This window comes from Strix aluco, chromosome 1, assembly GCF_031877795.1.
Source record: "Strix aluco isolate bStrAlu1 chromosome 1, bStrAlu1.hap1, whole genome shotgun sequence".
Lineage (NCBI taxonomy): Eukaryota > Metazoa > Chordata > Aves > Strigiformes > Strigidae > Strix > Strix aluco.
In genome coordinates this window covers 93,815,375-93,841,997 of record NC_133931.1, presented here as the reverse complement: position 1 = coordinate 93,841,997, position 26,623 = coordinate 93,815,375, and the positions used below count along the sequence as shown (strand labels likewise).

The 26,623-nt window shown below is 45.0% G+C and overlaps 1 protein-coding gene across 1 annotated transcript; it reads left to right on the top strand.

The window, feature by feature from the left end:
• PXDC1 (PX domain containing 1) lies at positions 1–26,623 on the top strand. The gene is made up of 5 exons (XM_074827369.1): positions 1–501; positions 13,624–13,715; positions 13,993–14,110; positions 18,006–18,117; positions 25,034–26,623. Exons 1-5 carry the CDS (start codon positions 246–248, stop codon positions 25,149–25,151), a joined length of 696 nt encoding a protein of 231 aa, XP_074683470.1. The 5' UTR covers positions 1–245; the 3' UTR covers positions 25,152–26,623.

The window sequence follows — 26,623 nt, the reverse complement described above, 5'->3', positions numbered from 1 at the left end:
TGCGAGCCGCCGTCTGTGAGGCGCCGGCGGGCCCTCCCCCCGCCAGCGCCGGGAGGCGGCTCAGCCCCGGCGGGCAGGGCCGGGCCGGGGGGGGCCGTGCGGCGGGTGGCACCCCCCTTCTCTCTTCTTCCTCCTCCTCCTCCTCCTCCTCTTCCTTCTCCTCCTCCTCTTAACTTGGCCGCGGCGGCGCGGGGCGGTGCGCTTCGCCCTCCGCCGGCGGCGGGGGATGCGCGGGCGGCGGCGGGATGGCCTCGGCCGTGTTTGAGGGCACCTCGCTGGTGAACATGTACGTGCGGGGCTGCTGGGTGAACGGGATCCGGCGGCTCATCATCAGCCGGCGGGGCGACGAGGAGGAGTTTTACGAGATCCGCACCGAGTGGTCGGACCGCAACATCCTCTACCTGCACCGCAGCTACTCCGACCTCGGCCGCCTCTTCAAGCGGCTTCTCGACTCTTTCCCCGAGGACCGGCCCGAGCTGTCCCGCTCGCCCCTGCTCCAAGGTTTGAGCCGCCGCCGCGGGCCCGGCCCTCGCCCCTCGGCTGCCGCTCGGCCGCTGCCGCTTCCCCGGGGGGGTGGGGGCGGGCGGCCGGGCTCCCCCAGCGGAGGGAGGGGGGGTGAGGAGCCGGAGGCGCTGCGGGACCGGACGGGGCGGGGTGGGGGGGGGAGGAAGCTACGGGAAACTCCTCTTGGGCTGTTGATTTCTGTTGTATTTTTTTTTGTAAATATGGGGGAGGGGGGGGTGGGCGAGCCCCGCGGGCTCCCGCAGGAGGGAGAGCCGAGCCCCGCCACTGTCCCCCCAACTCCGCGGTTCCGGGGGCTCCGGGCTGGGCTGGGGGAGCAGCGGGGTCCCTGTTCGCGCTGCCCCTCCCGCTGCCTCCGGCCTCCCCGAGGCTTCCCGAGGGAGCGCTGGGGGGGTTGTTGGCAGGAGAAGGGCTGTAGCTGAAAAATCTCCGCATGTTGGTATGTTGTTTGCCACAAGGAGAGGGGAGGAAAAAAAAAAAAAAAAGAGGCTGCGGCTCTTGCCAGCGGACGGAGCGACTCTGGAAGCTGGCATAATTCCTCGCATAACTTCTGCAGAACAGGGGAATTGCAGCAGCGGTCAAAGCCGTGTTTTCTCTTTCCGTTTCTGAAGTAGATTAACCCATCTCGGGCGCTGTTGCCCACGCTCAGGCCTCCCCGTGCAGCAGCAGAATGTACCTGTTAAACTGTCTCGGGGTTTGGTTTTAATTTAACGTCTGGGGTATTTTTTAGGTACAGTTACGTGGTTTGCTTTGAAATATTTAAAGTGTGTAGAGTGGTGCGGAGCATCTGCTCATCTGAAAATGGATGTGTGCGTAGCACTTCCCGTCTCCCCAGTTGTTTGAGTAACACATAAATGGTTTGATTGAAGAGGAACGGGGAGAAGCCGATATTTTTGTATGTTTTCCTCCTTGAGAGGATGGGGAAGTTCTCCCCTGCTCTCACTTGGCCTCGTTAGTGCGACCCTCCCTTGCAGAGGCTCTGCCCTGTGACATTCTCGGTGCTGGCTCTCCACCCTGCACGCTGGTGTAAATCCACCGGACTTATTTCTGGGCCCCTTCTGTGTGACACCGGGCTCTGTTCTCTGCGAGGAGCGGGGGGGCAGCGCCGGCGGGTCTCTCCCGGCCTGACTCGCCAAGGATATTTTCTGACGGGTGTTGAAAGTGAGACAGGTCTTTTTCTCCTGTCCTGCCAGATCCCTAACCTCTGGTGGCGGGGTAGGGTAGGGTTTTTTTGTTTGGTTGGGGGTTTTTTGTGCCTCATTGAAAGACGCTTATGCCTTTCCCTCTCCGTATCTCCTCCGGGCCGCGGGACCGCAGCCCGCTGCCCCCGGCGGGTGTCCCCGGCGCTGGGCTTTGCCCCTTCCCGCTGCCGGGAGGTGCCGGCTGGGTTCCGCCGGCGCCGGGGCTGCTCGGCCGCCACTCGCAGGCCCCGAGTGCCCTCTGCAGACGGCGGGGATGGGCGCAGGGCTGCCGCCACCCCGGCAGCACCGCCGCCGTCCCCTTGCTGCCCGCTCCGGGGTGCGGGGCGGGGGGAGAGATGCTCGCGGGCGCTGGGTGCCGGAGGGGGGCTGTCTGCCCCCCGCTTAGGTGCAGACTGGGTATGGGGGAGTCCCCTCTGGCAGTTCCTGCCCTGACACCCCCCCCACACACACCTCTCAGCCCTGCAGTGTGCCCAGCACAGCGTGCTTATACAGTGTCTCACGCAATTAGGTTGTTGACCAGGAGTCTAAAATATTGCGAAAATTTATTATCCGTTGCGGATCCCCTACCTAAAGTACTCTGAGCATGATTTTTAGTGGTGCTGAGCAGCAGTAAATTCTAAATAACATGGCTTTTAAGCGTATATGGCACCTAGGCCCTGGCTTTTGAGGATGCTGGGTAGGTCTGGAGAGAGCCTGCCTGTGGCCTGCAGGGCACAGCACCTGCCAGGGTCACTGTGACTAAAATCTGACTTCCCAGGGTGCCAGTAGTCCTTGTACTTGTTGGCTTTGTGGGGCTCTGAAGAGTACCTTGGCATCTGGGCTGGGGCATGTGCTGGGTCTGGCTGGAGACTGACTCGGTGCTTGCTGGCCCTGGTCTCCTGCCCCTCCCAGCGTGTTTCCTCCCCATCACTTAGGCACAGGAGCCCCTGCTCATCCCAAAGTCATTCTCACCCTCAGCGCTGCTCTCGAGTGAGTGTGCTGCTTCTCTCTCAAGACCTGCCACATCTTTCGCAAAATATTCAACGGTTTTCACATCTCTCTGAGGCATGGTTTGTACAGCTGGAGCCAGATGGGATTATGGCCACTTGCACTGGCTTTACTTGACATTCCCAGGTAACATACACCGTTAATGCATGAACAGCTGGGAAAGAGTAAGCATGCTCAGGCTGCGACACTCAGTTCCTCCCTAAGACCTGGAGCCAGCAACCTTCACTTACCCTTATCTCAGGAACAGGCATACCGACTTCAGTAGAATTGGGAATGAGCAAAGCATCAGTCCAGGATTTGAAAAATCGAAACCCAATATAAGCAGATCATGATTTGTTCAGCTTGGTGAGGGGGTGGGGGTTAACTTTGCAACAGAGACAGAATAAAAATCAGGAGTAGTTTCTAAGCAATCACAGTGTGCTTCACAATTTCAGTAATACTATGTTTAAAATTATGCTGCTCCTGCTCTAAAGAAAATTACTTTGCAGAGTGTGCTTCTCTGCATAGAGAGCACTTTATCATACCAGTATTTTAAAGTGACTGGCCACAGCCTTGTGTAACTTCACAAAGTTGAAACATAAAAATCTCATTTAACTCAGTGACACTGATACAGAGCTTTGGATGTACGAAGAGATTGCATGGGGCGTGTCCGGTCTTCACAAAACTCATGGGGTAAGCACGGTTTCTTAATGTCCTGTTTAAAAGCAGACATCCTGCTGCCTACAGTGAAGCTCAATATACTTAACCCAACAAAACCACCTGACAAAAGCACACCCTTCTGTGTGTTAGCGTTCAGTCATACACGTTTGTGTGTATCTTTATATACATACAAATGTATATGCATAGGTATGTGAGTTTGTATATGTGTGTGTGTTTATCTTAGGCTTTCTGAAAGAAGGTGAATATTAGCTGGGCCTTTTATCTGGAGGAAGTGGTGAGATGTTGCAAACCAAATTTGCATTGCATTGAAGGACTCCAGAGTCCCTACGGATTTGCCTAAGGAGCATTGAATGGACTAGCATTATCCTACGGCTCAGTCAAGCTACGGTACATTACATTTAAGTGATATGGTTGAGGAGTGAAAGCTTGAGCTATTTGATGTTATTACATTTTTAAAAGAAGATTTTTTTTTCAAAACGTCAGCAATATTAGAAAGAGTTGGCTGTTACCATTATTGCTGGTTTCAGCAAAGAGCTAATGCTGGGCAGGAGTGTGCTCCTTTTCCTGCTCAGCAACAGCAAACGGCCCTCTCCTTTCTCCACCCCCCCGTCCCCTTGGACTGACTTCCACAATGCTCTCCCTCTCCATATTTCTCAGCTCTGCAGAGCCCTTTGAGATGACAGAGGAGAGGACGGGAGGTACAGTTTTCTGCAGTGGCTGTTCATCTTACCCTTTCTTTGATACGAGAAGGGGGAGATCCCGAGGGGGAGTATGGCATTCACACAATCTGGTCTTGTCTTTGATAACTAATAACATGTCGCAAAGTGCACTCTCTGCATCTGGAGTGTACTATGATGCTAAGGGCCAAGGACGTTCAACAACACAAGGCATCTTACTAGTAAGCTGGTAAACAAGGTTAGATATGTGCATACCTACAGGGTGACTAAATGTCATTCACTGTGATGTTACCAGTAACTTGCTAGTATTTTATTTGTGTCTGAAATGTGCCCATCCCTTGCTCTAGGCAAACGCACAAAAGAGGATCACAGAAAAACATAGGCTAGTTCACTCTTAGCAGAGCTAGAATGCAGCCTAATGTTACTAAACTGTCCTTTTGTATATGCAGAATAAACAACTTTTGTATTTAAATCAGTCTTCATGAGAAAGGCAGCACTGTGGACTTAAAAGCCGACTTAAAATTGGTGTTTTAGAAATAGTTGCAACAGACACCTAGAAGTGACCTATAAACCTGGAAAGGTACTCTTTTTTCCCTCCTATTTTCTCTAAATATTACCTCTGAGAGGTTCTCATCTAAGATTTATCCTAGAACTTGATCCAGCTTCAGTGCAATCAAGACACCTGCCTCTGACTTCAGAGTGGGCCGGATCAGCCCCTTAAGCGCTGCTTTTCTGGCTTTCTAGTCCAGCATCCTTTCAAAGTTGGGATTTGTTTTGCCCTTGGAGTGGCAGGGTGGTTTCTGGCAATGTTCTTCTGCCACTGTTTTGTTGCTTTTGTCATCAAAACAGTTTCAGACACTCTCCCAGTGTTGCTGTTCATATTGCACCTACGTGCAGTGCCTGGTCCTGCTCTGATACTCTGAGCCATCAAGTCAGAAACTCTCTTCAGTCTTACAGATTATTTTTTTACTGGATGGGCCCTCTCTTCCCAAAGTGCTCATTTTCCCCCCCCTTCCTTCTTTCCATGCCTCCTCTGACTCATTCTGCTCTGCTGTGGCCTTTTTCCCCTTGCTCTCCTTTCTGTTATTTTCTCTCTGCTTCTCCAAGTTGCTTTCCCTGTGCCACTTTCTGTTCCCTTTCTTTGCCTTCAGGTTTCCCTCACCAGCTTGCTGGTTATATCTGTGGCTCTCCAGAACTTTTCTGCTCCCTTCTGCCTTGCTGGTGCTCAACCTGTGTCTGTCTATAGAAGTTCTCCAGTAGCGGTGGAGACTTCTGATAGAAACTTTGTTCTGTAGCTTGCCTTGTAGCCTAGAGGTAGTCACTTCACCTGCAGCAGACCCTGAGCTCTCTCTTCCAGACAACTAATGCTGAGTTTTAGTTCTGAGTCTTGTGCCTGCCCTCTGGCATGGTTGCCTCATGTGGGAAGCAGATGATCATCTGTTTCTGTGTCCAAGTGGCTGTGCACCAGGAAGGACAGGAGAAGCTCCTCCAGGGCTGCCCCTGGAAGGACCTGCACAAAGCAGAAGGCAGTTCGTGAAAAGCCAGCCCAGGAACATTATGTTTGCTTCCAAATGTCACATTCATAACTTACAGTTTTCTGTATGCTGCAGTATAGTGTTGTTGTTGTTTACAAGACCATCTGGGAGTGTGATTTATGAGAAGAGGGAGCTCTACAGAAGCAGCATGGTGGTTTCCACAGACAGCAGCTGTTTCGGTGCTGCAACAATACAGATAAATACACTGCATCTATTGTGCTCTTTTCATTGTTGACATTGTCAACAGTTCATTAGTGGAGCTTGCTCAGAGCTTCTGTCTGGCAGACAAAAGATGCAGCTCTTGGTTATCAGGCTCTAGCAGTGCTGTATAACCAAAATTAAGTTTGGGGCTTCTGGGTTTGTTTTTTATTAGCTGAATTTCATGGTTCATTGGTAATGATGGAGATAAATGAAGCTGGCTGCATTATTATAAAGCTAGGCACAAGTTGCCTTTTTGTGGTGGACTGAGGCAATGTGTCTGGGACGATTTTGGTGGAAAGGAATGGAAATGAGGTGGTTTTTTCATGACAGTTCTCACCTGATAAGAAATCCGCACTAAAAATGGTTGTAGGAGCTTGCATTTTTCATCAGGCTTTGACTGCTTTGTTCGCTTTTATGTCATGTTTCTTTGACATCTTTTTCTTTCTTGCGGCTCATTGGGCATCAAGACAGGGAGCTCTGTTGGGAAGGCCTGTCTGCTGAGTTCTGTCACCAGGAGATGCCGAATTCCCTCCAGAGATCCTGGGAGATCCCATAACTAATAATGCATGTGTGGAAAACCCATCAGCTGGAGTGTCTGGACTTCCCAGCTTTGAACTTGCCTCCTTGCTTTGCACGGTGTGCCAGGGTCCTCAGGTAGTCATGGTCACAACCTCTGCTCTGGGGGATTTCAGTCAGACGGTTGTTTGGATAGGACTTTGCTCCGCCTGTATTTTTACTTCTGCTGCATATGAACTGCATAAGAAGAAATGGCGTGTGTTAGAGCTAGGTGTGTACAGTGTGGGCAGGGTTTTGAAAGCTCTCTATATTTCTGCATCTAACAGATTCTCTCAGTATCTTCAATATGTTCATTGCTACCTAATGGGACTTCTAAAAGTATGGAGTGACTTACATGCACTTTGTGTAGTTGTACTTCTTAAAAAAAACCCATTCTTATTTTGTTCCTCCACATCAAGTTTAAGAAGTGTGGCACAACATGCACCAAATTTGAAAAACCCACCTTCCTGCCCACTCCATGCCACAACTTCCTGCCTCAACTCCATCGTATCCTTTTAGTTGCTCCCTGAGTAATACCGCCAAGATGGATCTTGTCGGTGGTATTGCATAGATAGTAAAACCTTTGTAAAGGATTTAGAGACTGTAGTGACTCTTGTCATATGAGATGGATGATTTTCCCCTTGAGGCAAAGGGGAACTGTGTCTGCCCCAAGAGAGAGGTGTCGTAGAATTAGGCAAGAGGCATCAAACAGGAGTTGCCAGAGCTACCAGACAAAGTCAGACCAGTGCCCTAGCTAGCTCTGGGATCCTGTCCCTAGTGATGAGAACCAGATGCTGTAGAAGGCAGCATAAATAACCAGCAGAGAACAGAAAAGTGATAGTCCTGGTCTCTAGTAATTGGAGATCTGATATCCCTGATTGCCTGTAATTATCTGCCCTTCTCTGGATCTTATCAAGTCTTTGGGCTTAAGGGATTCCTGTGATGTTATTTCTGCAGAGTTAGGGAACACAAGTTGTGTGAAACAAGCTTTCCCGTCTGCTGTTTTTTTTAGTTTCCTGCCTTTACATACCACTGAATATTCCTTTGTCCTTCTAACAACCTTTTATCCTATTCTCCTCTGTCAGAGAGGAGGCAGCTGTAAGTGAGAGCTGTTTTGGCCCCTTCAGAGTCCTGTCTGAGGTGGGTAATGCCACAGTTCCCAGGCAGCGAGGTTGAGGGGACATATGTCTGCAGGGAGGAGGGATGCTACCAGAGCAGCTGCTGGGAAGACAGAGGCATCGTGGCCATGAAGCACGGAAAGATGCCAGCTGAAGTGGTATTGATTAGGCCCAGTTTAGCACAAGGAGGAAATGAGAAGCAGTGCAAAGGACCAAAATAACAGAAGATATTGGGCTGAGTGGCCATCTTTCATCCCTGATCCATGTCCCAGCTGAGTAGCTTCACTTCCTGCATAATTCTGTGGAATATCTGTCCCTGGGAATATTCAGAAGTCGACTGGACATGGTTCCCTGCAGCCTGATCTGACTTTGGACTTGGCCTTTCTTTGGATGAACCAGATTGAATTCTTCCATTGGACATTATTCTGTGATTTTGTATACCTCCTCTCATGTCTGGGACCTTCCTGCTATTGCTCCATCTACATCCTGAATTGTGTGTGTGCATATGGGTTAGAACATATCTGAGGGAAAGGAGGAATGAAGGTACAGGATAAAAAAGATGATTGAGCACTGCAGTGTTAATGAATACTGTAACTGGGGAAAAGGGGCATATCTCCTGTTGAAGCCATACAGTCTGGTCAGGAGAGAGAGCAGAGTAGCAGTCTCCTGCGAAGGACAGCTTATGTGTCTTCCCTACTCAAGGGCTTGTGCAAAGAGAGAAGGATGGGCTCAAGATCTCAATCTATAGGCCTTAAACCTTTCTTGCAGTGTAGGTTAGCAGAACACAGTAAGATTTCTCACTGTATTTGCTACTCCTTTTTCACTTTGATATCTACTCTGAAGTCTTCCCATAGGGGATGGAGAGAGGCTTAGGTGAGGAGGGTTCAATGCAATATTTTAATCTTCATGTACATGCTGAAATACACAGCATTGAGGAGTTTCACCATTCCATCTGGCACACATCTCCAGAAAGTACACCTCGGCTTCTGCTCTTGCTCAGCCTCCTATATGTATTGAACTGATTTTAAGAAAGTAGGAGATCTCTTGGACATTCTTTGTTCCTCTCCTGACCACAAGCCTGAAGTGGAGTCCTTCAGATTGAAGAAATAGGGTTTACCCGCAGTTTGAGATCATGTATACATAGCGACTTGTACATAACCACACATCTCAAAAAAACCAGACTTCCATGTGTCATTTTTGAGAGATGGCATATGAGACATACTTGATTTAGGCGTGAACTTACTCTTCCTTGGAAGGCACTAGAGGATTGTTGAGACAACATGCTCATTGTGGACACTGATCATCAGGACTGCACTGTGATTTCATTACGAGCCATGGAGCACATGCTGCGATTCCTGTCCCGCTTTGTTTGGTAGAAGCATGCAGTGTGTTACCTGTGGTTGTCAAAATGTCATTAGTTGTAGATTTGGTGGCTCACATGGCAGTAGTAGGACAGGCCTACCAAGGCTTGTGTGTTGACATCAGGAATTGGCTCCCAGTTCTCTCTCCTCCTCTGCTGAGCTCGTTTCCTGCTCATTTGCAGCTGTGGGCCCTCTCCCACGCCATGAGCCAGCGTGCCAGGTACTCAGCTGCTGGCCTGCTCTCTCAGCCTCCTGCAGCTGCTCCGGCACTGGGGTCCCAGAGCAGGAAGGATGCTGCAGGCCTCTGGTGCTGTTTGTGCTGTGTTTTTCCAGAAATGTGTTGCTACGCATAAAGTTGCTACATGTGCTTGGTCTCAGATTGCGGGCAAATCCTTTTCACCCAGTCTTAAGGACTCTGCCTGGGGCTCCTGGTCTGGAAAGGGGCAGAGAAGATGTCAAAGTGATTGAATGAGGTCACTGACAACAGGGGTTGTGTGCATGGCAGAACCCCGCTAAAAGCAAATATCCCAGGTACAGGCGAGTGCCGCCCTGGGTTAGGCGGTGTGCCTGGATCGTCCCTCCCACTGCCCAGCGTGTGGGCTTCCCTGTGTGTGGGGTGAAGACACCTTAGGTTTGTGGTATTTGGCAATGGGGTTTGTGGTAAAAAAGGAGCCAGTGGGGCTCCAGTTTACCTCAAGCCCTATAAACATAGGTGTTTATTGCATTTAAATCACTTGAAATGATAGTTAATTGTCCAAGCACAGTACGGGTAACAAGACAGAGAGCAAAGTTTTCCTGGGAGGAGTTTACTCATGTTTTCCATTAGCAGTCAGACAGGGGCCAGGGCAGAGGAAAAGGCATGAGAACAGCCTTTCACCATGACTTCACTAAGAGATTTCCCAGCTCTGAGCTCAGTTCTGTTGCATGACTGAACAAGTGGAATAAAGCACAACTGGTTCCAGGCTACTGGTTGCTTTACCAGCATCTTATTTTTGTTTTATAGCAAACGGAATAAGGGTTCTTGGGGTCTAAAAGCCCCAGATGGAAAGATAAGCACGTATTTATGATCCGTGGGCAGAGGCAACAGCCTTAGGACATGTAGCTGCTGTACGGATGCTGCATACGTGGCCAGTGAGTCCTGTGTGCTCCAGATGCATCCAGCTTGTGGTGCGTTTGTGTTGGGGTTAATGAATGGTGGAGATGCTGAGCTCTGCCTGCAGAGTCAGCTGGCATATGCATGTGTCTGTTTGTTCAGGCGTTTTCCAGTGTCTGGAGATCCTACACCAGTCTCTGGCTTTTTTTTTTTTTTTTTTTTCTTCTTTCTCTCTGCCTTGTCAAAATTTCCGAACAGGAAAAAAGAAGACAGGCAGGGGAGAAACCCCCACAAAGTGAAGAACAGAGGTGGAAAGCTTGGGTGTAATTCTGTAACCCTTCTTTACATGAGTCCCTATTCCTGCTCAAACTCAGTATAGCCTGGGTGAGAACGGAGCTTGAATGGGGCATCCTAGCCTGCAGTCTTTTGCTACTTCTGCAAAGGCTGGGGTTTCCCTTGGTGAAGCCTTTGACAAGAGCAGTTCGAGGTATTCCCTGCTACTCACCTAATTGTGCTGGCAAAGCAGAGGCAGCCCTGTATTGTGGTTTGGGAGAGGAAATGAGTTGCAGGGGAGTGTGAGAACACCTTAAACCAGTGTTGCCATCGGAGACTTCACCTGGAGAAACCACAGTGTTCTTTCTGCATGTATGTGCTGTGGTTGATGGCAGCAGCCAGTTAGCAAGCATTGAAAGGGAGAGAAAGGAGGGACCGGGGGCCCCTTTTCCTGGTGGTTTGGGCAGGCAGAGCCTTGCTCCAGTTAGCCTGGCTCTCAGGTTGTAAGCAATCCCTCACATTGTGGGATCGTAGGCTACATCTAACTGAAAACCACAAGGGCATCTGTTAACTCTTAAAAACAGAGACTTGTAGCATTAAGATAAATGAGGGCCTTACAAACTTTGTGTCTATTACAGAAGAAATTGCAGGGTTCAATATATATATAGCCAGTCAAGTGGTTTCTGTGTATTTAGACTATAGACATATGAAAAGGAAGGCTTTAGCCGAGCCAAACTGAATTCCCTGTACAGGGAATTCATGTATGGTCAGCAGCTTTACACCCCAAAGCTGTGCATCTGTAACCATTAAGAATATAGGAAACTGGCCAGGCAGATGTATCACTTACTCTCCTTCCTACGCTGTCTGCCTTTTGGTTTTGATATTACTAAAAGCTTCAGTAAGAAACAGTTTTTATTATGTCAGATGTTACAAGTCATCTGTGCCAGTATCCATGTTGGAGTGTGGGTTTACATGGCTGGTGCATTTCCAAGAGCTGGAAGGAGTATACCAGGGCTGGAAACTCCTGGTGAAAGCAAGAAGCTGTAAAACCTCCCACTGGGTGATCTGTGACAGTGCAACAGGCTGATGGCCTTATCTGACTTCCCTTGCTGAAGCATAAAAAGGCCAGGTGAAGCTGCAGATGCTTTCCCTGATCACTAATGAGAGAAAATCCCAACTGCTTGGCTGGTTTTCCTCACAGGATGAATGCTCAGTGTTGTTGGTGGTTTTTTTCTGTCCTCTCCCACCCCCCACCCCGATCTGAATATCTTCATTTGCTTGAAAGTATCCCTTTTCCTGGTGAAATACTAGTTTCAACAGTAAATGCTTATTTGGGAAAGGGTCTGAGGTTGAGGGTGGATTTGAGAGAGAGCAGCTGAATCCCTGGTGGGTCAGTGATGAGGTATTTGCCTGCAAGGTGGGAGCTGCAGTCGGGCAGTCTCTTCTCTGACTGTGTCAGTATTTGTGTAGACTGGAGCATGACCAGCAGGAGAAGTGGAGGCATCCCATGGTAGCCAGCACCATGGTGGCTGGCTTAGTTTTCTCTGATGTGGGCTGTGGCAGGGCGACAGCGTGTTTCTAACATCACAGGTGGGTGTCTGAGCCGTGAGGCCGTTGGCAGCTTTTTTATAGGGAAGATGAAAACCCTTTTTTTTTTTGAAAGGTTTGAACTTAATTCAGATGTGGGATGGGGACATATTTGTGGAGGAGTGAAGCATATCCACCCAGGCCTGCTCACACCCAATAGTTAGGAAGATGAAGGTGCTGGTCTGCAATTCAGGTCTGTAACATCAAGCACAAACCAGCTAATACGCTGTCTGTGGACCCATGCAGATGAGTTAATTCACGTTTACAGCCTTTCAGAGAATTCCCATGCAGAGCTACCTGACTGTAGTGTACACTTGTCAAAGCAGGGTACATGGTTGCCTTCCTTGTTTGCCTGATGTTATGCTCCGCGCCCCTGTCAGAAGAGGGAGCGAGCTGTACTGGGGTGAGGGGATGGTGATGCTGACAAAAACAGGCGAAGTGAGGGACTGTTGGGCAATAGAAAGGCTTATGCAACCAGGCTACTCTTGTGGGACAACCATCAGGTAAACCTGGCTGCTCCAAAGGCCATCTCTGTTTTATTTAGAGCTGTAATTGAAGTAGAGCTGACAACTTCAAAGTCACACTTATGTCTGGAAAGTTTGTATGGGATTATATGTTGTAGGTAACAAACAACAAGGATTCATGCATACTGAAACATTTTGTGGATGTTTTCCCCACACCGTGCATGTTTGACAGGTCTTTCTGTATGTCTGCCTTTTGAATAGGGAGATGGAGAGGCACTTAGTTTAGCACTTGCAATTTTAGTATATTGAAGTGGTTTCTCACAAACTGTTTGCAGATTTTTAGTTTCGATTTTTATTTAGATGGTTTTGGTTTATTTGGTCTATTTTTCCTTCAGCTTTTTGTATTTTATTTTTTCTTTAACCAGTGAAGCTGTTAAATTTAACAGTCTCTTAGGTATTTCATTTTCATGTATGTATTCTGTTCCTTGGAAAAGCTGCCCAAATGTAGAGGTGAAACAATGATTGGGTTAGAAAAAATAGGTTACAGAGATCAGAAATAAAAGGGCTGCTAGAGGGATGCAAGATTTTGGGGTTGACTTTTCCCCATACTCCCTGTATGTACATATAACCTGTGCCATATTTCCCAGAGTCTGCTAGAGGAGAGGAAAGTTACAGATGTCCTGCAGGTTATACGTACAAAATATGGTATTACAGTTGAAGATCCCCATATTAAGCAATTCGAAATTAGAAGCATTGTAATGCATCATTCTGGGCACCAGACAGTTAAATTTCCATTTTAATCCCTTCTGCAGCATTGTGATTATTCAATGATTAAAAAAAAAAATCCCAAAATGAAGAACATGATTCTGAGAAATCTTCCTTGGGCCGCTCACTGGGGCTTATATTCAGAGAAATACAAGACTGCCCTCAAAGGCTTGTGTTTAGCTTGTGTTTAGTCTTTTCCTCTTATCTGTGGGTTGTGTTTTTCGGTTTTCTTGGCTTTTCTTTTGCTTTTTATTGACAGAAAAAAGGATGAATCATGGTTCTTGGAAGCAGAAAACAGGCTGTTTGATTATCACTGCTGGGAATGCTGTGTAGTGAAATTGTGGGTGAGGGAGTAGGTGGTTCTACTTCTGCTCGTCTTGCAACTCCTAAATATGATCATAAACAGCTGAATTTGTGTCAGGCTTGCAACTCTGCTTGTAACTACACCCACCTCAGTTCGGGGTACATGCTTTATTGTCAGTGTGGGTTAAGACATTTCTGGGAAGCATGATATCTGAGGTCATTCCACAGCTTCTCGAGTGGCTGCTTCTGGCTGCTGAAGTGTGTGTGCACATGAAAGTGTGCTTTTGTCTATACTCACGATCTGTTTACTTTGTTTCTAGGGCTCATCACAATAAAAGAAGCCCATGATATAGAAGCCAGACTTAATGAAGTAGAAAAGCTTCTGAAGACTATTATAAACATGCCCTGGAAGGTGAGTAAACCAAGTTCCACATTTAGCCCAGCTTGACTCCTCCTTGATGGTGACACGCACTCTTATGCAGATTAGAAAGTGATGGGCTTTGCCAAACTCTAGAAGAAACAGCAATTTATTGAGGATCTTGGAGAAGCGCTGAGTGCCAGAACTGTATAATGACATCTCCAGGCTGTTGCTTGTCTTTCTCTTGTATTACAAAGGGCTGGAAAGGGAGAAGAGGGACAAAACAAAGTGCTGGTAAAAATGGATGTCTGTTTCTTTTTCTCTTTTTAAGTATTCACGATCTGAAGTTGTCCTCACATTCTTTGAGAGATCTCCTTTGGACCAAGTTCTAAAAAATGACAATGTCCATAAAATTCAGCCAAGCTTTCAAAGTCCAGTTAAAATATCAGGTAAGAGTTGTTAGCTTCCTACACGTGACACAAGAATTACAAAATTAAAATTACTTTATTTGCTGTTCCCCTTATTCTTTCTCTAACAGCGATTCAAATGATAGCTCTTCATAGTCTGCTTTATAATACAGAACATATATATGCAACATGCTTTCAGGTAGTAAAGTGGCAGGTGAAATTGAAGGCTGATAAATGCAGACAAGTGGATGTGAGGAAAATGCAGTCCTCACTATTGTCATATACAATAGTGCTATTACCACTTAGGAAGGAGATTTTGAGGCTATTGATACTGTTCTGTGAAAATGTAAGCTCAGTGCCAAGTGGTGAGCAAACGCAGCAGTGACAATATTAAATGTTATTAAGAAAGGAGGTGGGAACAGAAGAAAGGAGCACCACCCCATTTTGAGTACAATGTGCACAATCTGGTCTCTCCATCTCAGAAAGGATATAATAGAATTTAAAAGCATACAAATAAAGGACAAGGATTCAAATCATTGAACAGCTTCTCTAAGAAAAAGGCTAAATAAAGAAGGACACTTCAACTTTGAGAAGAGATGACAGAGTGGGGCTATGATGGAACTCTACAAAGCTGTGAATAGAAGGAGGTCAATTACCATGTACTTCTCATGAAACAAGAACTATAGGTTATCCAATAACGTTGACAGACAACAGGCTTTAAATAAACAAAAGAAAGATTTATAATACTGTTTTGCATCCATACAGAGCACAGTTAAGGAGTGGAAGTCATTGTATTGTGGAACTGCAAGCATAAATGACTTCAAAAAGGAATTAAGATGAGCAAGTGGAGGAAAAGTACATTGAGACCTGTCGCGAGTGGAGACAGGAAGTTTCTAAACCACAGATTGCTAGTGGGGAAAATGGAGAGCAGTATTAATCTATCCTTGCCTATTCTTTCAGCCTTTCCCCTCTGCATCTGCTACTACTGACTGTTGTTAAAAGGTTTGCGGACTTTTGGTGTGCCTGGTTTTGTATTTCTGTACTGAAATGTTTATGTGAGCCTAGGCAACTGCTGGTTTTGTGCTGCCAGAAGAGTTTATTTCAGAGAGTGAAATAAAAGTGAAATACTACGTAGTCCTCCAAAGTGTGTAAAGTGTTTAGTGTGAACTGGTATCAGTTTTCTGAGGTACTAACAGTATATCAGTTAAGGGCCATCAGCCTGTCAACATGCTAAAGGTGTAAACAGTGTGTCTTAAGGATCGATCTTATACACAGGGTAGATTTTTTTGTAGTTGATCCTGAGCTCTGGTTCTAAGCTAACTAGTCTTCTGTTAGATCATCTTTTAATTAAATGGTAAATGGTTTACGAGCCCACCAATAACTCTTTAGAAGTGTACTGTGTAATACAGAGCCTCAGTGAGAAGTGTGGTTTTGCCAGCCCGTCTGGGCTGGGGCTGGTGCCTTCTTGTAGGGCCCCTGGAGCCCAGGCTGCAGTGCAGCATAGGGATTGTAAAGAAGAGCCCCTAGGGCTGTAAAGTGGGGTGATGCTTCCTGGGAGCAAGAGTCAGGAGCCAACATGTGTCTTACTCTCCATCTGTGGCTAGGGAAGTTTGGATGATGTCTTTGAGTTGATGTGGAAACCTCAGGTAAAATTCCTCATGTGCATGTTCCTCACATTAGTCATCTTCCAAAGACTGGACATGGTTACTCGCTTTACTTGTGAATGCCAGTATGTGTTCTCAGCACTGACACTTGAGAAGGATATTCACTGGTTATGCCTGAAATATGTTGCTACTCTCTGAGACTGGAGCTGCAAAGTGGGTCCTAGCACCTGCCCGTTAAGAAAGGAAAGATCCCCAAACGGTATGCTGTAAAAAAAAAAAAAAAAAAGGTGAAAGGTGGCTGCTGTTAGTGATACCTTGTTCTTTTTGCAAACAGACAAATATCAAGAATAAATGTATTTGGAATTTTATTGGTTAGAAACAGCAGCATTTCTGGCCTGGGGCTTTTTGCTGTTTGGAAGGGTTTCATGTAATATTTGTGAGGCTGTGTACCCCCTTAGGGTACACATACTCTGTGTGTGCATGACTGAATATGTCAAGTGGTGGGTACAACAGAGAGAAGATGGTCAAGATGAACCTAAATTCAGAGTGAGGGTGCCGGGCTGATGGGCAGAGGCTAGCAGCAAAGGAAACCCTCCTGCCAGCCTGTATATAGAGGAGCTGTGGAAGCCACATTAGCTGAACAATAGCATGTTTTGTTTTAATTCTAAATTAATTTTGGTAGAGATGAGATATGCCTAATTAATTGGAGGAAGATTTTCCTACCTATGCAGCTATCCAAAAGCATCTTGTGGTAATTAGTTTTATCATTTAAGTGATTGCTGCAAAGAATTTAAAAACATAGGCGGATATTTGATGATAATTGATATTTGCCTCGTTTGTTGCACACTAGAAATGGTTTCAGTGTCTGGCAGCATTGTCAGTAGATGGCAGTAAATGTTAACGTCTAAAGCAGTTCACACAGCAATGAAATGCTGTAAGGCTTAGGTCATGTCAAGGACACTAGGAAAACACTGTGGCATTCTTGTTAGTCATAGTGCAGATTTCTACGTGGCTTGCACACTTAGAAAAGCAGGCAAAAATGTTTTGTATTCTCTGGAAGAAACCAAACTGACCCTCACAGGGTCCCGTTTAGAGTTGTAGGTGATGGGGAAGAGAGAAAGGGCCGCCCTCTTAGATGAAAGCTGAATTTGAATTTATGGTATAAATCTTATTCTACAGTACAATGTTGGTTTAAATCATGAGTGAAGTGTGGTTCTGCTGGGATTCAGTGTGTTTACCACCCCCAAATATATTCTGCTAAAGTGAGTTGCAGTAAAATCAGACTGGAAGTCAAAGATTACTTTCTCAAGAAAAATATGGAAGTGAGTTCTGTCTTTACCTTAATATAGGAACATATAAATGTACACTTTAAAAAATTACCTCCCTTCTTACTTCTGTCTCATCTCCTGCTCATTACTTGAACTGTATGTATAGTTGAAATTTGTTTGAGGATCCCCTGTATGTATGTTTTGCGCCTACCATATTTTCTGCCACAGATTAATTTTCTTTTGTTTGTGCTGATAGTGCAAGGCTTTAACACAGGGTCCTCGTGCCCTGAGGCAGATCATGAGTCATCCCACTTAAGTCAGTGCTGATTTATATAGAGATATATGTCCATTTTGTGGTGGCCCTAGCTTCATCGAAGACTGTGTGACCGAAAGAAATCCTTGTGGCTTGCCTAGTTTGCCTTTCCATGTAGCACAGATGTGGATTAACTTCTCATTCACATCAAATACTATTCTTTAATTATAAATTATCCTCATGGTAGTAAGTCAGTGGAATTAGGTGTAAATTTTAGCTATTCTGGATTGGAGGCTTCTTACACAATGAGAAACATATAAGCAGAGTTGAAAGCAGTGCAGAAGATGGTATTGCTTTACATGACTTAAAGATGGTGGTTGAATTAACGTGGAAGGTCACTTTTTATTTCCTTTTTCCTGTCTTCTTGTTTTTTGCTTAACTGGCCTAAGCCTAGGACTGTCTAGGAAAAATACAATTATGTTTTGGTAGTGGTAGGTTGCAATATATGAATGGGCTGCCATTTCTGCTAAGGATGATGGGAATTTTGCCACTGGCAATAACAGGGCTGAAACTGGGCCTTGCTTCAAATGCTCTGTGTCATGAACTAATTACATGAATAAAATTGCTTAAGCACTGACAGTTTGCAGATGTAAGAGTGGTTTCATAGCTTCTTAATTCCTGCTTTCATGTGCAGATTTTCAATATCACACACACGTCTCAGTTCATAACCATGTCTATTACATATGGTATGCAGTTGTTTTCCAGTTGGGTTTTTTTGGATTTTCATCTTGTTTTCTTTCTTCTCCTGACAGAAATCATGCGATCAAATGGATTTTGTTTAGCCAACACTGAAACGATAGTCATTGACCACAGTATACCCAATGGAAAAGAGAAGCACCTGGACGTAGATTCAGCAGAACACTTGTAAGTGGAGTTTGTGCACAAGTTAATGCTGTCAGCTTCAGATAAACTGTAGTTTTCCCACGCCCCCTAGCAAAACGTTATCCTCTGTCTAGGAATAAGACTAGTACAGCTGTCATTCTGACTGGTTAAATATTACTGGGCCTGATTGCTAACGCTTCACAGCTTTCTATTAAAATGGATAAAATGGCTGTCGGTGAGAATGATTGACCCCTAGGAGCTCAATCCTCTGTGTATGAAAAAAAGCTGTGGTTTTCGTAGGGGTCCTGCCAGGTGAGAACAGAGGAGTTTTTTCTTTCTCTCATGACTGCGATGAGAGCTGGTTTGAGCCTAGATTTGGAAACTCAAACATCCTTACAAATGGAATATCTTATTACGAAGAGTATGCTTTATTTGGGAAGCAAAACACCACCCTTGGAGGAGGGGAACACACCCCTGAATGTAATTGAAGGAAGCTCAGCAGCAGCTCAGGTGTTGTGGCATGCTGGGACTTGGTGAAGCATGTGTTTTTCATTAGGGGAGGGGGAAGTTAGTCTAGTCTTATTTGTGAATTCTGTCTCCTAATGCATGTAGGTATTCTGGGGTCAGAGACATGTAACCACGAGGGCTTTCATGTAGATCTTAGGTCAGTGACTGTACTGACAGATGGATATTGATGGAAATATGCTCCTACAGATTTCTGTCATGGCAGGTGATTGATATTTCAATAAACTTCAGGTAGTATGGCATTTAAATATTTTTAATGAGAAACATTGACCCTCTTTTTCATTAGAGTAGTCAAAATGATGGAAACAGAATACTAAAAGCCTTGTGGAGGCTTTATCTTTAAATGCAGTGCTCTGTCTTGCCACAATTGAAATGTGGTTATTGCCAGTCTGTGGAAAGGTTTAGAGCTTAACAAGATTTTGTCAGGGGCTGGAGTGTATCTCTGGCTCCAGTGTAATTTCTTGAAGTGTTTCTATTAACTTACCACTTAGTGTTTTGAACCTTGACCTTCCTAACAGCATTTAAGTTTATAAGCTTGTATTGATGAGGCTGAAGCAACACACTGGAGATATTCTGTAAGGCCAATGTCTGGAAATTAAAGTCATCATAGTTCATAGTGGATCCCTCTTTAGTGCTAAAGTGACCAATAATAGGAGCAAATTACTAAAGAAATCCCTTTCCTGCCTTATTTTGATTATTTAAAATAAAATTTATTAAAAAAAATTAAAATCTAGTTTTGATTTTAAAAATGCTGTGGCCCAAGCAAAACTTACTGGTCTGGTATCAGAAACTGCCATCATCTAACCGTTATCCCATTGAACTTGGAGACTATTAGGCCAGAAAATGCTAATATGATAAAAATTGTATGGTAGGCCTGGTTTTCCAGAAACTGTGGTGGAAAAAAATAAATCTAGGATAACAGCCTGGCTTTGTGCATTTGTATTAACTTCCCTGAAGGAAGTTAAATCAAGAGTCAAAAAGTTAATAAACTTGAAATGTCTCATGGTGCCCTAAAGTTGCCCATTCTGTAGCTGTATTTTATAGCTCAGAGGTAATAGCTAGGAGATAATGGCACTTGTGTAGCACAGGTGTTTTGTAAAATTTTAACTTTTTTTAAAAGCAGAAGTTTTCTATATTGTTGCTTTAAGTGTAGGTTAGTAGCCCAGAAAGGAAGCTTTACAGTCTTTCAAAATCCTGTGCAGTTCCTTTCTGGTCTCTGTAAGATTGGATTGACGGGATTGGTGTCTTCTATTCTGAAATCAGAGTTAATTCCTTGTGGACTTGTATGTCCTCACATGGGTACTTTTTTCTTTCAGCAACATTAAACTCTGTATGACTTCTGGGTTTTGGCTGCCAATGTACTTGTATCAGACATTTTGCAAAGCAAACCTGTGTTTTTTGGAGGGAAGTGCTTAGAGCTTCAGCAGGTAGCATTCATTCCCCAAGGTCCTGCTGCACTGGTTAGCTGTTGTAGCCTGCAGTACTACCTACATAGTGATCCATCAGCTGAGAAGTCTCATACTTGTTGCAAAAGAAACTATAGCATTTTTGCAAGTTGGAGTTGCTTACTCTGTTGTTCTGAAGTAGTTGCTTTCCACTTCCTTCATTTTCTCTCTAATTTTAGTTGGCAGTACACCATACTGTTGCAAAATGTGGTGAACCCAGTGTGCTCAGCATCCATGTGGCATAAATAGTCCTTTTATGTGTGGTTCTTGGAGTACTCTGCAGTCCTTTTGAAAGGAGTAGTGGTAAATAAATGCATTTGAACTTATGCTTTGGCTTTGTTACGGACGTGCCTTCCCCTGCCAGGACTGTTTGCACTTCTGTCTTTTAGGCCAGTGGCATTAAACATGCTGCCTCCAGTACTAGATGTGCATTTTCAGGATGGTGCTACCATTGTCACAAGCATCTTGTGGTCCATAGGAGAGACTTTCACAGGTGGCTATGCAAAAGCAGCACAGAGAGGGTGAAATTAGATACAGAATTTCTCCAGGAAAACAAAATCCTACTCTTGACAGGAAAAGAAAATGCTTCCCCTGTGTTTTTTAGTCTTAGATGGGGGGAGATCTGTTCAGGTACTGGTTGTACATAAGGTGATGAGAGGAGCTGGGCTGTTGTCTCATGCCATGTTTGCACTGGAGTTACTCCTGTGAGTTAACAAGAAGTATCATAGAATCAGTGAGGTTGTAAAAGACCCTTAATATCATCAAGTACAACCTAACCAAGTAAACCTAGCACTGCCAAGTCCACCACTAAACCATGTCCCCAAGTGCCACATCTACATGTCTTTTAAATACCTGAAGGGATGGTGACTCAAACACTTCTCTGGGCAGCCTGTTCCAGTGCTTGGCAACCCTTTTGGTGAAGAAATTTTTCCCAATATCCAATCTAAACCTCCCCTGGTGTAACTTGAGGCCATTTACTCTCATCCTATCACTTGTTACCTGGGAAAAGAGACCAACACCCACCTCGCTACAATGTCCTTTGAGGTAGTTGTAGAGAGCAATAAGGTCTCCCCTGAGCCTCCTTTTCTACAAGCTAAACAACCCCAGTTCCCTCAGCTGCTCCTCATAAGACTTGTGCTTTAGACCCTTCACCAGCTTTGTTGCCCTTCTTTGGACACTCTTCAGCATCTCAATGTCTTTCTTGTAGCGAGGGGACCAAAACTGAACACAGTATTTGAGATGTGGCCTCACCAGTGCCGAGTGCAAGGGAATGATCACTTCCCTAGTCCTGCTGGCCACACTATTTCTGGTGCAAGCCAGGATGCTATTGGCCTTCTTGGCCACCTGAGCACACTGCTGACTCCTGTTCAGCCAGCTGTCCCCCCAGGTGCTTTTCCACAAGGCAGCTTTCCAGCCATTCTTCCCCAGGACTGTAGCACTGCATGGTGTTGTTATGACCCAAGTGCAGGACTTGACACTTAGTCTTGTTGAACCTCATACAGTTGGCCTTGGGCCATTGATTCAGCTGTCCAGATCCCTCTGAAGAGTCTTCCCACCCTCAACAGCTCAGCACTTCCACCCAACTTGGTGTTGCCTGCAAACTTACTGAGGGTGCACTCAATTCCATCATCCAGATCATTGATAAAGATATTAAACAGAACTGGCCCCAGTACTGAGCCCTGGGGAACACCACTTGTGACCAGCCACCAACTGGATTTAACTCCATTCACAACCCTTTGAGTCTGGCCAGCCAGCCAGCTTTTTACCTAGTGAAGGTACGCCTGTCCAAGCCGTTACCTTGTTTCCCTCTTCTTCCTGACAAACGTGAGCAGCAACTCCAATGCATTAGTAGAGGTTAAAATGATAAAGAAGGTTGCCTTACAGCACAAAAAGTAGGCCCTTGTGAAGGATGGTGTGTCTGTCAAGGTACTCTAGGGAAAAAATAGCAAGGGCAGCAGTTTGGGCATTTAGGAATTTGCATGTCCATAGTAGTTTGCAGAGTTTATTTTGGGAAAAAGACCTGTTGGTAACAGCACAAAAGCATTTTGACTGTTGGGTGTCTTATACAGCTGCTAGTTGTAGTAAACAGTCCTGGTTAGTTGGGTTTGGTTTTGTATGAGTACTCTAGAGCAGTGCTTTGCAGAATTCTGTGCCCACACTTCTCTTTTGGTAGCAGGGAAAGATTTCTGTGTAACCACAGCATGTGACTGCCACTGCTTTGTACCTCACATGCTGCTTGTAGTACCCTATCAATGAGGCTGAAGAACCATAAAATCTGTGGGGCCTTCCAGTTGTAATAATCTAGTTTTATACAATTGACAAGAGAAGGGGAGCAGAATCTGAATAGCCTTCTTGACTCCTTTTCTGCTTTCTTCGTTCTGTCTGCCCTACTGGTATTTCATAATCTGTTGTTTCCAGATCACTAGCAGTCCATAAGATGGCACAACATGATCTGTGAACTGTTTGTAAGATACCAAGTCAACTCCCTTCTGTACATGTTCCCACACATGCAGGCAAGCAAACAGCCTGGAGGGAGTAGAGGAATGAAGGTAATAAATATTCAATCTCATTTCTGTTTTGTTGTAAGTAAAGAGCATAGCAGCAGCACTGCAGGAGAAATTCCATGAGTTTCTGCTGAAAAAATGTTGTGGTCCTCATAGTTAGAAAAGAGGTGAGAAGGTCCAGGTAAGAGTGTGGAAAAGACAGAGCTGTGTCCATACACTGCAGGATGTATAGACCATGCTATCAAATAATCTGTCCTGCTTCTAAATAAAGTTTTGGGGAGAGGTGGGAGTGGGAGATTTATCTGTTTGTTTACCCTACCACTCTTCTTCAGGTCCTCTGAAATACCTGGCTCTTAGGGCTGTCTAGGGTGAGGTTAGAGGGATGTCTGTAGTTGTCTCACTTAACTAGAGGAGTCTTAACTAGTTCATGTGTAGGTGAGATGCCATTTTAAACCAAATTATTTTAAAGCTTCATCTGTTTATCTGCTATTCAGAGAACTGAAGTATGCCAGCCTAAAAAGGTGTTAGAGACATGTCCTATAGTCAGAGGTAGGTTAGGATTTCTTTTCCATCTTGTGCAATTTTTCAGTTTCTATTTTGGTTTTTTTCTCACTCTATCAGAATGAGTGCAAATTCTTTCAAAATATTAAAGAGAGAGCGTGAGAAAAAGAAACTTGACAGTTCTTCAAGTCCTTTGCTTGGAACTGAGATGAGATTTAATCCTTGGCCTGCAGTGGCTGACTTTAACTGCTAGGCTATCTGGGAAGAAGTAAAATGTTTTCTTACTGCAGAAATTCAGGCCTCCGTGGAATGGGAGCATGTGTAACTGAGGAAAGTGTAGGTTTTAACAAGTTGATGCCTTCTGATTGAGAGTAGGTGTGAGACGGGGTAATCCTTGCAAAAGTTCAGGTTATAACACAGGAGTTAGGAAGTGGGAAGGAAGATACCAAAACAAGTGAAACTAAATTTAGGTATCTCTTTATATTTGAATATTCTCTACTTGTCAAAACCTAAATCTTATGCCATGGGGAGAAGAGCGAGGCTCTGGAGGAAGGACACTGTAGTCATTTTTTCCTATTTGTGTTAGACATTTGGCCTCATAAAAAAGCCAAACCCAAAGAAGGTACCTGTGAAGTGAAAGCGTGAGAATCCAAGTTCCGACAGGAAACAAAGGCAGTTTCCTTTCCACTTTTGTGGAAACTGAGGCATTTTGTGTTGCTGCCACATACTGTGAGAACAAAATGGAAGGATGTGGACCTCAGCTGCATGATTCACTGCTACTTCTTTCCTCACGAGTAGCTTTGAAAGTCAGGGGTAACAAGATGATTTCTTGCATGCACCATGGTTCTCACTGACCTGTGGGTTATTCGTATACACACGGGTGTGGGGAGGAAGAGGTATGGATGGGATCAGCTCTGAGTACTTCCTGTGAAGATTTTTCCATACCACAGTGAAAACTCTTCTAGACTCATAAAAATCACATTGTAGAGGTATCCAGAATTGCCTGACAAGAAAGGCTATGTCCCAGGAAATCATTCATTCGTTAGTAGGAGGGGAGCCCTGGGGCCTGAAAACAAACTAGTAATGTTTTTGATCTGGCTCAGCTTAAATGCAATGTGGTAGCCAGGTGTCATGAGATACGAAGTTCAGGTATTATAATGACAAGTGCTATGAAGAGTCAGTGACATATTAGAGAGGTGTCATAAAAATCCCTTTTACTGAAGACCACTATCTAAAGAGATGGGAACTTGCTTTGCTAGTGTGCTGCGCAGTTGTGTTTTAGCACAGTTTTCAAAGGGAGTAGCCATACTGGTTTACTGGAAGCAAAATCTTGAGCCCATTCATTTCCATAGGTTATAAAGAAACAGGCTTTCTGTTTATTTAAGGACATGGAAAGCAATGATTTCCATTTACTTCTCAACTCTCTCTAGGAAGTGTTGAATCCTGGTTTATGAAGATGACAGTAGATGCCATTGCTGGTGTCTCCAGTAGGTTATGCTAGCATAATGATACGTAGGCTGATGTCAGAGAAACTGTAGCTTCATGATTCATAGTTGATCTACATGGACCTTCCTTGACAACTTCCAGTGTGAAGTCGAATTTCAGGCTGCTAAGAGAGGAAGTGAGATACTGAAGCTTTGGAAGAGTTGGGACTCTAGATCTTTGCCTTGCAAAGTGGGCTTTTCGAAGCTGAAGCTGCAAACATTAGAAATAACCTCTGCTGCAACACTGCTCTGGTGTGAAGCAAGTCCACAAATTACATTTACTCAGAACTTTAACTTGCAGTAACAGCACAAGCGTTCTTGCCTGCAGCCCATTTTTCGAGTAGTCCCCTCACAAATGTCTTTTCTCAAAATTTCCAGGGGTCAGTCTTCAGCTAGCCTAGCCTTTTCCCTCTCCCTCAGTACTTTTCTTCCAATTCCTTTGACTTTGATTTTCTAAACAAATATTAACGACTTCATGCCTTTATTTATTTCTCCTTAGGTTTGAAAGTGTTAGTGACTTTACCTCAGAGCTAGAAGACAGTGATGATCCAACAGCTTATGTCACCAATTTGACATACTACCACCTGGTCCCATTTGAAACTGATATTCTGGACTGAGGCTGCTCAGTGATGCAGTCAGCCAGCATCCAGCCAACCTCTTCGCCCATAGGCTCTGCTATCTCCGGCGTTGCGTATCTGTGAATAAGGTTGTGCAGGCAAGACCAACAGCAAAGAAGTTGCAGCAAGTACGCCACAAAGCTGGCCCTCCATTGTGCGTTGTGGAGACATCTTGTAAGGAGGTAACTGCTTCGCTGTTGACAACAAACTCGTTTTCCATGAAAGCAAGGCAGTAGAGGCCTCCTGGTGCTCAAGGAAATCTCTGCTACTCTGACACAGCCATCAGAAGCTTGTGCTGTCACCTGTGCTCCTTGGATTGCAGTGCAAGTTGAGGCTTCCTCTTTTAGAATACCACCAGAAACTTCCCCAGATGGCGTGACCACACTTTTTATGCTATGTAAGCAAGAAGGCAAGCAAACCAGCAGAATTTTGTCAGTTCCCCCTGCAGTTGCTTAATGGAGGTCTTGCGGGTCACTTTTTACTCAGCTACCAGATGACTGGTGCCTTATATGAGATGTCAGATATACCATTGAGTGCCTCCAGGAATCAGAACACATGAGCTGACTGCTTTACTTCTTTTAATCATGGGTTTTTATATAATCACTAAAGAGGCAACTACTCTTTCCTGGAATAGTAAAGCAGACAGCAGCTGGCATTGCAATGGACTGTGCATGATGTTTGGGTACCCATATGATTTCAGAGATCTGGAAAGCTGATGGGAAAGCTGAGCTGCCCTGCTAAGAAGGGTCAAGGCTATGGCAGGCACTTGGATATGATTTTTTTTCATGTGGACCACCAAATGTGAATGGTGCTTACAGTTGTTTACATCAGAAAGATAATTCCCTATGCATATTTCTCCCCAGGGAGATAGGGAGGAAGACAATGAGATTTATGTTGTGTTTGAACTGAAGAAGAATGATAAGCTACAGTGTGTCTACACTCTCCACTGCCAGCCTGACTCAAGGAGTCTGTCTAGCTTCCCAAGATCCACCTGCGGGGCCGGATGCAGACCTTGTTGTCTATGCTATGGATTTCAGTGGAGGTAGGACAGTGGGAGCAAGAGTGCAATTGGACCCTGCAGCCTCTTGACTACTGAGTAGTGCAACATTAAAATCTCCTCAGGGTCTCTCTCTTGCAGAGCGCTCCAAAATCCTGGCGCTCACTGTGAGTGCTCAACACTTGCCAACATGACCTTTCATTGAGCCTTTTGCGATCTGTTTGCAAACATGAATTTGAAGGGATCGAAATGGGAGGGAATGCATTTTGGACATGTTTCTTGGCAAAGGGGCTTGCTTCGTCCTGAAGAAGTTGATACAACTCCCTTCTGCAGACTTTTCATTTCTATCTATAGAATAACAGTCAAATGGAATTTGCTAATGTAAATAATAAATTATTGAGAATCCTAATTCTTTTACACAGTATGTTTTTAAAATATATTTTAATGAAATAAAATATAACTCACCTTCAGTACA

What these genes read in the sequence shown, in the direction of transcription:
- PXDC1 (XM_074827369.1), top strand. Translation starts at nt 246, where the DNA reads ATGGCCTCGGCCGTGTTTGAGGGCACCTCGCTGGTGAACATGTACGTG. An exon ending in AAGTCCAGTTAAAATATCAG is followed by an intron (nt 14,111 to 18,005) that starts GTAAGAGTTGTT and finishes TTCTCCTGACAG; the next exon opens with AAATCATGCGATCAAATGGA. An exon ending in GTAGATTCAGCAGAACACTT is followed by an intron (nt 18,118 to 25,033) that starts GTAAGTGGAGTT and finishes ATTTCTCCTTAG; the next exon opens with GTTTGAAAGTGTTAGTGACT.